The following is a 15571-nucleotide window of genomic DNA, read 5'->3' on the forward strand; positions in this document are numbered from 1 at the left end:
CGACAATACAATGTTTACTGATGTTATGATCTGGATGTTTGAATGTCTGTCGATGAGTAGAGGAGGTTACAATTAGTCTCTTGAATGACAATATATGGATCAATTCGTAAGTAGCCTGTTATACAATATACCAGTCAAAGTTGGTCTGTCATGCACTAAGTAAAAAAAATCTGTTAATAAACAACTTGCTTCACGAACAAACAATTTAACATACTCAATCGACAATATTTTTGTATACAGAAGATTCTGGAGTTGTCGGATATTTTCGGTAATCATCGACATGAGGGAAAGGCGCGAGTAGCTTTTCCATTGCAACAACAGGGGTTACAAGAATGACCCAAGACATTAATTTCGTGTAACACTGGATAAAAGAAACGATAATTAATGTTTTGGTTCTAATAAGTGTAAGAAAACAACGAACAATGTATATATATATATTCATTTAATGCATGTTTTTGTTCATTCACAGTTAATTTGGCATTAAATAAACCAACTTATCAGAACACACAACAGGAGTTCGTGGATCCGAAGTTCGGTTATTGTAATGAAAGTTTCGCTACAGACGGGAATCGGTATGCGGGTGGTAACCCATGGAAGTGCTCTTGTATAGCAAATGGAACTGGAACCAACACCTTCCCATTGTGGCAGGTAGATTTGGTGGAAGAATCTATCGTGACAAAAATTGTGGTAGATGTTTTGTCAAGAAGTAAGTATTATTTATATGTAACATACTGTCTGTTATCATTTACTAAAAATAACATTATTAAATTTTCGTGCAGAGTTGTCGTCCCCTTGGTATTCCAATGTAAAGAACGGAAACTTTATATAGAAAAATATAAAGCGGCTGTTGAATATGTAGTGATCTTAGCAAAATTGAATAAATTGCAGTAGTCTAGACTCGTTGATTCAAATTATGTATATATTAATGGCGTGTAAAAACGAAAAGTATCCATCCCTCCATATGACACTTTGCACAACGATATGAGAAATTGTTTTGAATGGAATTCAGTCAGGAAGCCACAATCTACTACAACATAACAAAGGCTTCCACGGCCGAAACACCAACCCCAAAAACATATTTCAAATAACAGTTCAAGATATTTTAAGTTTTTTACTGAAAAACTCTAAACCTAATTATTCTTGTTTTGTTTTTGCTTGTGGAACTTATTAAGAAAAGAGGTTCATAGTCCCGTAATGGTGCCATATATCTTTAAGTTGATGTTTTCTTGCAGTTTTACTAGAAGGCACTAAAGTGTATGTGTCTGATACACCCGATCAATATAAACAAGGGAAGCTGTGTTTCCATCAGTCAAATGACCAAAACATAGAGAAAACCGTCTCTTTCGACTGTCTTACAAAAGGACGTTACGTCACATTTGAAGATGAGCGTTCGCACGCCCCTGGAAAGAAAGGCGTAATCATAATTGTGCTGTGTGAACTGGAGGTTTATGGTAATATGGGATATTTACTACTTTACTTGAATAAATACAAAAATAATTAAGTAAATAAAATAGTTAAATAAATGAATAAATAATAAAATTATTTGAGGTCGGAAAATATACACTTATTTTTCTTCTTCTGTATTTAAATCTAATTATAGAATTATATCAATACCAAGCACATTACGAAGAATTCTGCAACGTATGTGAACACCATCTTCTTAAAATTCAACAATCTTTTTCGATCCGAGGAGGAACAAACCACAAACAAATAGTTTTAATCTGTTTGTTCGTTTGTAAATACCAGGATGTAGCAACAGCACATGGGGAGATAACTGTGACCAGCCCTGTCCCGACTACTGTAGGGACGGATTATGTTACCCAGAAACCGGTACCTGTTGGTTCGGATGTGAGGAACTGGGCAAGACGTCAGAATTTTGTAATGAGAGTGAGTAAAATACTGTAAAATGAGTCATTTTCGCAGGTTTGAATTTTCGTGATTACAAAGGAATATGATTTAAATTCTAACGATTTCTGGATAATAAGAAAGTACACTTATTTTCATGAATATTGTTCCCTGTCTTATCGATTTGTATGTTCTGGAGGGGAAGAAATAACTCTATTTCATTGAGTGATAACCTTTCCAAAGCTATGATGATACTGATATACAACACTCAAAGGAACCAAAACATAAACAAACTTAATGTACATTTAGCAATTTACATGCTGTGTTTTTTCCCACATTCCTGTTTGAAAATTCATATGTTTTAAATGGTATTTAATTTCAACAAAAAGCAACAATGTCTATTATCTATAGGTTCAGTGTTTTTTTCACAGCCATAAGAAAATTCTTCTGAAATTCTCCCTGTACTGTTTTGAATTCCAGCCTGCCCTAACGGGACATTTGGACAAGATTGTCAGGGTGTTTGTCACTGTGAGACTGGCGAGTGTGATGTCGTGACTGGACAGTGTCCATTCGATATATGCAGTAAGGGTTGGATTGGTCTAAACTGCAGTACAGGTTCGTAAATCACGAGTCGATTTCATTTAGAGTTTGTAAAGCGTTCAAATATCACCTCCTAAAATGTCTTTCAAAAGTAGTAGAAGGTTGGAGATCAGATCCATACTCTCACGCATCTCCTGAAGTTTTCAGCAATATTCTAAACTCATCAAACAATATCAGTGGTAAACTTCCTAGCGATTTTAAGTTTTTTCTAAATTCATTGTAAATTCGCGAAGACAGAAGAAAAAATATCCAAACCCAACAATTCTCACTCTGAAAAATAATGATTAACGAAACTAATCAAATTATGAGTCTTTTATACAATATCACAAGCGTATATCTAGTGTTATGAATTTAGCTAGATTTAAATAATTGCTGTTGATCGTTAGTATAAAGGTGTGATGATACCATATAGCGCTCTTATACAGTTTATCTATATCGTAAGTTTCATCAAATGTGTTTGAATTTGTCATAAGTGTGCCCCAATGGAACGTTCGGGTCCATGTGCAGTCAAAGTTGCCGATGTGCAGAAGGTACCTGTGATCCGATAAACGGAACTTGTCCTGGAGATCTATGTGGACGAGGGCGTGTGGGCCCCACGTGTAGTGAAGGTTAGTAGACTCTTCATCTCATAAATATCATGTAGATTTTCCTTATGCTGTTTTGTCAACGAAAAAAAAAACTGAATGAGTAGGTCGTTTCAACAAAAACACTAACTGAGAAGGTCGTTTCAACAAAAACACTAACTGAATAGGTCGTTTCAGCAAAAACACTGAATGAGTAGGTCGTTTCAACAAAAACACTAACTGAGAAGGTCGTTTCAACAAAAACACTAACTGAATAGGTCGTTTCAGCAAAAACACTGAATGAGTAGGTCGTTTCAACAAAAACACTAAATGAGAAGGTCGTTTCAACAAAGGATAATACTTTCAGCAGGAAATGATTATTCTATTTAAAAATATATCAATGTTTTGGTAAAGAATGTTTCAAAAGTCTGTACCTTACATCTTCATTACAAAATAAATCTTCTTTTTTCATCTAAATTCTATAAAAATGCTGTTTTCACGTGCATCAAATAAAAGAAAAAGCTACATAGATATATGTTTCCAAGTCATTAGAAGCAAAACAGAATCACTATATGTTTGCGTGAAGATGTTTGATTTTAGGAACAATTTTATCACTTATATAGATTGTCTGAGCGGAACATTCGGGTTTGGATGTAGCGAAATATGCCCCAACTGTGTAAAAGAAAGTTGTGAGGCAGAATTCGGTGTCTGCTCTCTAGGAAGGTGCAAGGTCGGATGGGCCACGAAATTCTGCAACGAAAGTATGTAACTCCACGCTGTTGATGTCTATACTAAATCAGTTAATTAATCATTGTTTTTATTTATCTATTTTAATTTCCTGGTTTGACGGTAAGGTATTGAATGAAACTGTCTTGTTGCAAGATGAATGGAGGGTTTGCTCTTCAGGGATACGAATTTCCACTTCCGGTTTTAGTTTCGCAATGTCGCAAAATAAGGCAATATATATATATATATATATATATATATATATATATATATATATTTGTATCATTCATATAAGAGTAACAAAAGTTAATATATATATATAATTGTCATATTTAAAACGAGAGAATATATGCCTTTGTGTAGCATACAACATTTCCGGTGTTACAAATTGACTCTCATTATTATCATAGCAATTTGTTTGTAAAGTTTCATTAAAGTACTTTATATTTAATAGTTATGTTGTAAAAATGGTCGTTTCTGCCATGTCTATTAGCATTAAAACATTAAACTTTCATCTTAAAAAGAATCTTGATTATTTGAAATGTTCGAAGAAACTTGTTAGAAACAAGTTTTCATAACTGAACAGTATTTAGAACATATAGATATACTGAGACAAATTTTAATCGAAATCTAAAATATGTACAATTTTCAGTGACATATATAGAATGAAGTAAACGTGATTGTAAATAACATTTTCCTACTGAAGGTTGTCCGGCAGACAGTTTCGGACAAGACTGTTCCGGATCGTGTCACTGTAGGAACGGAACCTGCGATGTGATAACAGGTGCTTGTCAAGACGATCTCTGCAGGGACGGATGGCTTGGAGCCACCTGTAGTCAAGGTGAGATGACTTTCTTACTAGAATCTTAAATCATATTCAATAAAATTTGGATGCAAGGATTTTTCTTTCAACGTAAATATCAGACTACACAGTAAAATATTGATGTTTGTTGGAAGTAATATATTTAACGTAAATATTTATTGTCGGGTCAATTATAAAACTAGCACTTTTACAAACAGGCTTGTGTATATTTTGCAATAGAAATGATTATTTCATGAAATATTTATTTGATATAAAATATTCGCCATACTTATTGTACTTTTGAAATTTAACATTATATATTTGGATAAAATGTTTCTATACAAACATTTATCGCTCTTGTTACACATGACCTTTTCTTTTTTCTTTTGGGTTTATAGCAATCTTCTGAATTTGTGAATGATTCATATTTGTGTTTTATAAAGCATGCCCCCCCGGGAAGTATGGGACAGATTGTAAAAGTACTTGCAACTGTGTTAACAGTACATGCGAACCGGTTAATGGCAAATGTGTATGTCCGCCAGGACGAACAGGACTGACATGTAGTGAAAGTAGGTATACGATGTTCGTCATTTTTTACTTATATCTGTGTGTATACATTGTTTTAAAAGGAAATTACTTATATTGTTTACATGTATAAATGTATATAACATATTGACTGGCCCTTGTTGGAAGACGTTTCTAGAGGCCCCGAAACCGTAGTTGGTAGAACATCGAACCAGGCAACCGTGGGTGAAGATCCGAGGTGTTTGGTTCGATCAATGCTCTGGGCAACATGAGACACTGAATCGTCCCGAGGTTGTGTTCTTTGGCAAAATACTTTACCCTTATTGCTCTGATTGACATGCGATGGGCCTCCCATACGCTGTTCAGTTAAATAGCTATCAGCAACTACAACGATACTTTACTTGAAAATCTTATAGACAAGGTTTGAGAAGATATACATATTTTAACCAATATCGAACACCAAAACTTACCAAACATATTCCATATTAAGGTAAGGACACATCCCCTTGTATATATTTGTATTTTCATTCAGATTAAGGTTTTCCTAGTACCTGTTTTGATTTTCACTCTTTTGGTTCCTAGCATCACTGAGGAAGGAGGGCACCATTGTATGGTCAGTTTCCATCATCTAGGGCATGTGATTACTAATTAATAGGAGGTATTTTTGAGATCGGGGCCAAATTCAAATTACTTAAATAACATATAAGACTACTTTAATGAAAAAAACTACATCAGTTTATAGAATATAGGTCACTGCTACCTATAAACGTGTCGTGTGCTATTTACAGACTGTAGTAAAGGAACTTACGGACCTGACTGTCGAGAGACCTGCTATTGTGAGGGGAGAGAATGCGATCCTTTCAATGGGTTATGTTTCTCGGATGGCCCCTGCGAGACAGGCTGGAAGGGACTGACTTGTAATGAGCGTAAGTACCTATTAGAAGCCATCGTGAAATGTGATACATCTATTCACTGCTACTGGACAGGGTGAGGGATTAATTGCAGCAAATGTAGCTGTTTCTTCTTCGAGGAGAAGGGAGTGGGGTTCGAATGAGGAAAAATCTAGAACTTATACTTACCTTTCAATTATTCTTTTTGTTCAACCGAATTTCTCATTAAATGTTGTCATATTAGTTCAACCATTGCTTATTCCTCGCCTGTGTTATATCGAACGGTACTGTTCGAAACAACGATTACACTCCTCTTTTATATATGTTTTTAGCTTGCGAGGCTGACACCTTTGGTTTGAATTGCACCCAAGTGTGTCACTGTTTGGATGGAACATGTGACCACGTGAACGGCACGTGCCTGAATGGCACCGATTGCGATGATGGCTGGATCGGGATTCAATGCGACCAAGGTACAGTATTGACCTTGAAATAGAAATTAATTTTGGACGGAGCATGGTTGTGTATCTTTGGAATTACAGATGGCAGACACATGCAGCTGATGGACTTTTTAGTCTTCAGGTTTTGCCGTTATGTGCATGGGACACATTTTAGGTTCATTTCAATCATGGCACGGTTCAGAATAATGACCGTTCCTAGCCCGAACTTTGATCTACAAACATTGATGTAGAACGCCTCTATTTGTTTAGACATTTCAAGGCCTTTTCTAATTCACTCTTCTCATTTCCAAGCATTGTCTTTTCGTTTTCGAGTTTAGCTATATGTTTTATCAGTTTATTTTCATATTTATGATTTTTGGACTTGGTTTTGCAGTGTGTGCTGATGGAACATTTGGTAGAAACTGTAGTGAGACGTGTGACAACTGTTTACACGGAGGATGTGACCCCCACACTGGGAATTGTACTTCCGGGTTATGCCAGGCCGGATGGAAGACCGCTCTCTGCAACAAACGTGAGCTGACAAGAACATGGATGAAATGATTATCACAACCCAATGAAACTACAAAAAATGCAGTTCCCTATTTATCTCCATTTAACCAAAATACAATATCGAAACGACAAAAACTGAAATTTACCGAATACAGATGAAAAATGACAATTCCATTGGATCGTTGGTTTACCTTCGACGTGACATCATTCAATTTACGAAAATATAATATATTTGCAGTTTCATTAATCTAGATTTTTTTTAAAATTGTGATGATAAATGGTAGAAAATGTCATAAAATCGTTTAGTAAATAATTATTTAAAAAAGCTCAGAAAGAATGCTGTTAATTGTTTTTTTCTATTTTCAGCCTGTGACAATGGTACTTTCGGGAGCAACTGTAGTGAAATGTGTTACTGTGACTCCAATATCTGTGATCCTATCAACGGCACATGTGACACCGGGATTTGTCAGAGTGGCTGGCATGGGGCCTCCTGTAGCCAAGGTCAAGAACTATACTTTACGCATTCGGATAGTATTACTGGCATAATTGCAAAAATCAGGGGGGAAATCGGAAAAACAGTTTAGAAAGTGGACATCTATTTTTAAAAAAACAACTTTTTCTTGTGCATGTAAAACCACATGAACAATAAAATCTACATTTAGTTATTTTCATGTTTAATCTTCGTTTACAATGTGGTTTTTTTTAATTCATAAATAGCATGTCCTTCCGGAAAATATGGACAAAATTGTGAAAGCGAATGCTACTGTCGAGTTGGCACATGTGATAAAATGAATGGGACATGCCCGGATGGAACTTGTCAGGATGGATGGAGAGGTGTCTCGTGCAATGATAGTAAGTCATTACTTCCATTTTGTCATTAAATGTCTTTATTGTTGTTTAGTTTCAAAATAGTTCTAAAATATGGATCTTTTGACATGCAGTGTCATTAAGAAGTCCATGATGAACATTATGGACATATTTGCATACAATTTGTTTGTAAAACTTGATGGTTTTTTATACTGAGTGTACTGAGATTTTTTTATGATAAGAACGATAATATTTGAATACTTAAACTTGGAACGTTGACAACAGAACGAAATAAAGGATATATTTGACTTAATTTTACGTTTGATTATTTTAAGGAATGTCAATTATTGAATAATAAATGTAACAAAAATTGTAAAATACAATGTACACTTAGATATTTTTTCCCTTTAGTAAGTCATCTGGGTTATTTTTATAAAATTATCATTTTCTTAGTTCACGGAGCGTCTTACTTTCGTGCAGTTATGATATGTATGATTACACGTATTTAGTTTATGTATAAGCTTATACTTTCTAATGTAATATGTAATTGACATGGTAGTCTGTGAGAATGGAACATTTGGAGAGAACTGTTCAAGTACCTGTTACTGTGCCATTGGCTCCTGTCAGCCTATCAACGGAATATGTCCCACTGGAGGTTGTCAGATTGGGTGGCAGGGACAGTCTTGTAGCCAAGGTAAACTAAACATACATCACCAAATTATCTTGTGTTAAATAAGCTCGACTAACGGTATTCTGAAGGAAATTCAAGGTTTGTGGTCCTATCTAAATATGGTAACGAAAAATAATTTTATCTTTTGATTATTTGATTCGCGCAGAATCATATTGATAGAAATTTCATTTATCAAGATATTGAAGAGGTTTATCACACAACAAGAAAAAAGTATTTTTATGTATTTTTATACATAAATATAAACATATAAAGTTGTATGAAGCAACTTTACTCACTATCTCGCAATAACTGTGTCATGTCATAAAATTTATGTTGCTTTAAGATGATGTTAATATCGTTTTCATATGCTCGTAGCTTGCGACAACGGAACGTTTGGACTGAACTGCAGTGGTATTTGCAAATGCGAGACTGGCACGTGTAATCCAGTGAATGGCACGTGTAAGGATGATCGATGTGAGGTCGGTTGGACGGGAAGCACGTGCAGTGAATGTAAGTGATATAACTTTCTGATGAGAAACAATGCGAGGTTTTCCATTTTTTAGAATAAAATTATTATAAAACATGTAGTATATAATATTAAAATTACGAACCCTTGTACTGTTACATATTCTCAGAAAAATAATTACAGAACAGCTGATACCTTTATTTAATCCAACGCACTCATAAATAAATAAATAAATTGAAAATTGATACTAGTTCTATGTTTTGATATGTAGCAACATTTTTTAGTTGAAGCAAATTTAGCGTTTCATATTTTTCTTTCTTTTTTTCTCAGTGTGTCCAGACATGATGTTTGGATTTAACTGTCAGCAGCAGTGCATTAACTGTCTAAGAGGGACATGTGACCCTAAATCCGGTGTATGTACTCAGGGACAGTGTCAAGCTGGCTGGTATTCGAACAGGTGTAATCAATGTAAGAAAACTTTTTTGTTTGTTTATATTGCTGTTTTTGTCATTGTTCATTTGTTTGGTATAGTGTAATGGAGCTTTCAATTCATTCATTTGACTGCTTTCATTTAATTGTTTTATTTATTTATTTTCTTATTTTTATTAAACTTTTCGTTTCATTTACTTTTTTCATATTTCTTATATAATTTTCCTTTTTCTTTTTTTTTTTTTTTTTTGTTATTTGTTATTTCTTTTTGAAATTTTCTTGATTAGAAATTTTGACAATACCACAAAAATCGAAATGGATTTCTCGGTACACGAAAACAGGAGCCATACATTATAATATTACAGGAACACTCTACATTGATGCACAATTCGTTATACATTCTTAGTATAAATAAGTTAGTAAATCTACTCTCAGTGTTGCAATATTTCAGAAAACATAAACATCCTTTAATCTTATTCGTAGCTTGTGTTTCCGGAACATTCGGAATCAACTGCCAGTATTCGTGCTACTGTGACACGGGTACCTGCGACAAAGTCAATGGAAAGTGTCCCGGAAATATCTGCAGACCCGGATGGACGGGACCAACATGCAGTGCAGGTAAAAGATAGGACCCGATGGGTATTTTACGACATATATGCCTTGTTACGACATCTGATTTGTCGTAAATAGGGCTTTGTTTATGTTTTGAAGACGATTACTAGTATAATATAGCAATGAGCATATAATCATGATTTCGGGGTTTTATACATAATCATTTTTTGGCTTCTTAAAAAGATTCTGCTTATTTTCCAAAGCTTCCTTGGAAATCACATAACACTGTAAGATAATGTTGTAATTTATTAAGTGACAATACTAACAACCTCAAAGTGTATGTGATATCTTGTGTAATGTTTACATTTTTGCTGTAAAATTGGAGACCCAAATATTACAAAGAAAACTTTGAATTTTTGTCATCATATAAAGACACTAAAAAGAATCACTACTCATAAATTATAGCAGTATATGAGAAGTGACGTATTTCTTGAAAAACAAACTTTCTTGTCTAAACATTGACTTATCCAGACCTGTTGTCACAGACAGAAATGACATTCTTTAGCTGAATGGCTGTTAAATGGATAGCTTTTGAGTATGTTAGGGTATTTTACTGTACCAATGTCAAGTAATTCCAAATTGTTCTGTTCAATTTTGTCCATTACGCAGCCTGTCCCAGTGGAACTTTTGGATACAACTGTTCCAGAACGTGTCTGTGTGTCAACGGAGCGTGTGACAAAAGCAATGACTCTTGTATTTGTAGTCCAGGATGGCAAGGAAAGCTTTGTGATACAGGTAGGCTTCTGAAATATATGATATCACTTTATTTATACGTAAGTACATTTAGTCAGATTTTTTCAGATTAAAGAGTTCTTTTGAAGAGAAAACATCTTCTTTAGTAGCTATGTTTATTTTCCGATAACCGATCTGTCACGTGCCAGATCACTCCAAATTTTAAAGTAAATATCCATTCTACTTCTTTCAATCGACCTTTATGACCTTTCACGTCAGTGTTTTGGAAGCGTTTCATTGTTTGTAATTGTAGTAAACTGGTAAATATTTGCTTTGGAAACGTCACATTTAACCCCAGTTTCACAACTGAATATGATAATGATAAGCATTATTTCTTTTTTCAGCCTGTGGCTTTAGCACATGGGGAGATAAATGCATGTCAAATTGTTACTGCGCGAACGGAACCTGTGATCACGTGACCGGGGTTTGTGCGGGTGGAAGATGTCGGCGTGGTTGGAAAGGAACAGCATGTAACGAAGGTTAGTATAAATGTTTGGTGACTGAAGCAGTCGCCATGTTTTCACTTTACCATGAGAGTAAGTGTACGTAGTATTTGGCAAATCCTTTTTTTACTTCCCTGTCTTCTAAATCTATTTATAATGACTTGTTTTGCAGGTTAATATATTCTTTAAAAATACTTGGAAGCAATGAAAGAAAAGTGCTTACGTATATGTTTTATTCTCTTTTCTGTTTCTTAAATCGATGTCGTAATTGTGATTTAATTTTTATACAAACATTGTTGTCTCCAGTCTGTGTTGTGGGAACGTTTGGTCAGAACTGTGAGGAAAGCTGCCACTGTAAGGGTGGAGCATGTGACCCTATTTATGGAATATGCCCAACAAACGCCTGCAAGCCTGGATGGAAGGGCATCTACTGCAATGAAGGTGAAGGTCACAAAATTATCCTGAAAAAATAACTTGATTTTAATACCTTGGTTGTTGCAAGAATATTTAGCATTCAAAAAATTTGGCACCAGATTTATGTTTGTTATAAAGCCGTATCTTACATATACAGTAACAATCAAAACAATGCAAGTGTCATTTGTTATAATACCTTTAATACAACTAAATAGACTTTATAGAAATGAGATAATAACGTATACACTCATGGATGTCTTTTTTTTATTCAAGCTTGCTTGGGTGGCACATTTGGAGAAAATTGCATAAACAGATGTTACTGTGATCAATCGACTTGTAACACCATCAACGGAACCTGTCCTGGTGACGTGTGTCAAGCAGGATGGACCGGAAACACGTGTAGTAACCGTATGTAGACTGTGAATTCATGTAGATAAAATACTTTGCTTAATCTACATATGATTATATATCCATATACTTTATTTATTTTACAACAATTACGAAAATTTTTCAACTTATCACATTTGTTGACCTGGATGTAAGCGCCCGAGGTTTTTTTTTCTATTGTGGGAGGAACCCGGCGAATCGTGGGGAAAACCCCCTCGGTCGAGCAAGTAACCCCCTTCCTTTTCACTTCTGTTCCGAGAATCGTACTCCGGAGGCTAGGTGAAAGGCGAATGCGTTTCCACTGCGCTTTTCGACCACTCGCTTAATTTGACATTTTGTTCCATAGAATGAAGTCAATGATAAGGATGTTGTGTTTACTTATTCTGATGGTTAGAATTATAGCGTTTTTACAAGATACTGGAACAAAATGAATTTATGCCTTTACGAAAATCTCGAAAAAGATTTTATTGGAAAAACTGGACCCTCTCGCAACACTACAATACACAAGAACTACAGATAAAAGTACAACATACTAGGTCCTCTCCCAACATTATAATACACAACAACTACAGATAACACAACATACTAGGTCCTGTCCCAACATTACAACACACACTAACTACAGATAACACAACATACTAAGCCCTCTCCCAACATTACAATACACAATAACTACAGATAACACAACATACTAGGTCCTGTCCCAACATTACAACACACAATAACTACAGATAGCACAACATACTAGGTCCTATCCCAACATTACATCACACAACAACTACAGATAACACAACATACTAGGTCCCGTCCCAACATTACAACACACAATAACTACAGATAACACAACATACTAGGTCCCGTCCCAACATTTCAACACACAATAACTACAGATAACACAACATACTAGGTCCCGTCCCAACATTACAACCCACAATTACTACAGATAACACAACATACTAGGTCCTGTCCCAACATTACAACACACAATAACTACAGATAACACAACATACTAGGTCCTGTCCCAACATTACAACCCACAATAACTACAGATAACACAACATACTAGGTCCTATCCCAACATTACAACCCACAATAACTACAGATAACACAACATACTAGGTCCTGTCCCAACATTACAACCCACAATAACTACAGATAACACAACATACTAGGTCCTGTCCCAACATTACAACCCACAATTACTACAGATAACACAACATACTAGGTCCTGTCCTAACATTACAACCCACAATAACTACAGATAACACAACATACTAGGTCCTGTCCTAACATTACAACCCACAATAACTACAGATAACACAACATACTAGGTCCTGTCCTAACATTACAACACACAATAACTACAGATAACACAACAACACACATACTAGGTCCTATACAATACCAACATTACAACCCACAATTACTACAGATAACACAACATACTAGGTCCTGTCCCAACATTACAACCCACAATAACTACAGATAACACAACATACTAGGTCCTGTCCCAACATTACAACACACAATAACTACAGATAACACAACATACTAGGTCCTGTCCTAACATTACAACACACAATAACTACAGATAACACAACATACTAGGTCCTATCCCAACATTACAACCCACAATTACTACAGATAACACAACATACTAGGTCCTGTCCTAACATTACAACCCACAATAACTACAGATAACACAACATACTAGGTCCTGTCCCAACATTACAACACACAATAACTACAGATAACACAACATACTAGGTCCTGTCCCAACATTACAACACACAATAACTACAGATAACACAACATACTAGGTCCTGTCCCAACATTACAACACACAATAACTACAGATAACACAACATACTAGGTCCTGTCCTAACATTACAACACACAATAACTACAGATAACACAACATACTAGGTCCTGTCCTAACATTACAACACACAAATACAGCTAACGCCTTACTGAAACTTCAGGTCTTACTCATTTGTTTTATAGTTTTTCCAGGATATCTGTGTGATTGTTATTTATAGTTTGCCTTTGTGTTTTAGGAAGATTTTGTTAATATGTCAATTTAAAACAAATTGTAGTTTGTTCGGCTGGATACTTTGGTGCGAATTGCAGCAGACAATGTCATTGTGAAACTGACACCTGTGACCCTAATACGGGTATCTGTCCGGGAAATAAGTGCAAAGCTGGCTGGCAACGTCCGACATGCAGCGAACGTAAATATCATTTCATTGAAGTAATATCTATCTCAAAGAAAAAAAATACAATGATGAAAATGTGCGGAGACATGCAAGACATGTAAGACATGTACATATGAAGTACGTGATATATTTGACGGCAAAAAGTACACATGTAAATAAAATAACTACATTAAAATGTTGCTGTTGGAACTATGTTCTTGTCGTGGGTGCTTTCAATAACACCCAAGTGGCGCCACCTACTGCTTCGGGTACACAATGGCTGTTCAGTAAAAATGATTTTTAAAAATACAATTAATAACATTTCTAAAGTACATTTATGTAGTGTCATGGATTATAAATGCTTAAAAGATTAAATAAAATCTTTTCATTTGCTTGTTTAGCTTGTCCGAACGGGTCGCATGGTGATAGTTGTACTGAGAAGTGTCACTGTCTGTTCGGTACCTGTAATTCGACATCAGGATTATGTCCCGGATTGTGCCAAGATGGATGGACATCCCCAAAATGCAACAAACGTAGGTTTTAAAAGAACACGTCCAAAATAGAATAATCCATGCATTTTTTGTTTTTGTTACATATAGAGAGAGAGATCATCTTTAATCATATTATATCAGATAATAGGGAAATATATTGATATACACATAAAATTACAATTTTAAACACGAAAATAAGAAATTGAATTATTCATTACGTAATGGACTTCCAAATAGCTAAGCTTTTAGAACAGGCATATCGTATTGTGTTGCACTACACTTTCATTCGTGTTCTTCTATTTGAGTTATCGATATTGTCAATATGTTCATTGATATGGAATATGTTACACTCTTCAGCTTGCCTGGCAGGACGATTTGGATTTGAATGTGCCAAGACATGCCACTGTGCATCAGGTACCTGCAACCACGTGACCGGAAAGTGTCCCAGTGGAGGATGCCTACCTGGCTGGCAGGCAGATACGTGTAGCAAAGGTAAGAGATCACTTATCACCATGTTACGGAGTTACTCATAATGGGGTAGTGCTTAAGATAATACTTCAGTTTCGTTTTTTCAGTTTGAAGGGATTAATTTGGTTAGTTGTGATGCTCGAAAGTTTAAAGGAATATTAGTACTTCTTCAGGTTACACATTTTCTTAACATTCTTTTGAATTGAACCAATATTAAAAAAAGTATCAAATGTATTAAATTATGAGGCTAAAGCATCTTCCAATCTAGATATTGACTTTTCTAAGTGGCTTTCTGGGCTTCATAATTTATGCCCTTTGCATCACCGACGAGTCCTAAAACGACGTTGTATGATACAGTTTAATTCATTGTTTGGGTCAACGCCATCTAAATATATAGCTGTATTAAAAGGTGTTATTCATTTGTGTAACTTTTGTACAATCGTTGACCATTTCATTTTTCCGAAATTATTAGGCTCGTGCGCTTCAAATAAATTTCACCAATTATTCAATATGGTTTTAATTTTCCTGAGTTGCGTTGAAGATTTAAACACTATATCCC

General features: G+C 35.1%; 1 protein-coding gene across 1 annotated transcript in view; it reads left to right on the forward strand.

Moving 5' to 3' along the window:
- Positions 1 to 15571, forward strand: part of LOC132556961 (multiple epidermal growth factor-like domains protein 6) — a 29276-nt gene that overhangs the window by 2085 nt on the left and 11620 nt on the right. Inside the window, exons 2-25 of the mRNA XM_060221425.1 lie at positions 470 to 706; positions 1233 to 1451; positions 1747 to 1887; positions 2326 to 2460; positions 2919 to 3053; positions 3632 to 3769; positions 4441 to 4575; positions 4980 to 5105; positions 5850 to 5987; positions 6284 to 6421; positions 6783 to 6920; positions 7265 to 7399; positions 7616 to 7750; positions 8265 to 8399; positions 8751 to 8885; positions 9172 to 9309; positions 9754 to 9888; positions 10492 to 10617; positions 10959 to 11093; positions 11364 to 11498; positions 11745 to 11879; positions 13955 to 14089; positions 14455 to 14586; positions 14902 to 15036. Coding sequence (XP_060077408.1) covers positions 470 to 706; positions 1233 to 1451; positions 1747 to 1887; positions 2326 to 2460; positions 2919 to 3053; positions 3632 to 3769; positions 4441 to 4575; positions 4980 to 5105; positions 5850 to 5987; positions 6284 to 6421; positions 6783 to 6920; positions 7265 to 7399; positions 7616 to 7750; positions 8265 to 8399; positions 8751 to 8885; positions 9172 to 9309; positions 9754 to 9888; positions 10492 to 10617; positions 10959 to 11093; positions 11364 to 11498; positions 11745 to 11879; positions 13955 to 14089; positions 14455 to 14586; positions 14902 to 15036 — 3426 coding nt within the window. The remainder of the gene's footprint in view (positions 1 to 469; positions 707 to 1232; positions 1452 to 1746; positions 1888 to 2325; positions 2461 to 2918; positions 3054 to 3631; positions 3770 to 4440; positions 4576 to 4979; positions 5106 to 5849; positions 5988 to 6283; positions 6422 to 6782; positions 6921 to 7264; positions 7400 to 7615; positions 7751 to 8264; positions 8400 to 8750; positions 8886 to 9171; positions 9310 to 9753; positions 9889 to 10491; positions 10618 to 10958; positions 11094 to 11363; positions 11499 to 11744; positions 11880 to 13954; positions 14090 to 14454; positions 14587 to 14901; positions 15037 to 15571) is intronic.

The sequence above is a fragment of the Ylistrum balloti genome, unplaced genomic scaffold (genome assembly GCF_031769215.1).
Source record: "Ylistrum balloti isolate Yb309-2 unplaced genomic scaffold, AGI_CSIRO_Ybal_v1 Utg370612, whole genome shotgun sequence".
Taxonomy (NCBI): Eukaryota; Metazoa; Mollusca; class Bivalvia; order Pectinida; family Pectinidae; genus Ylistrum; species Ylistrum balloti.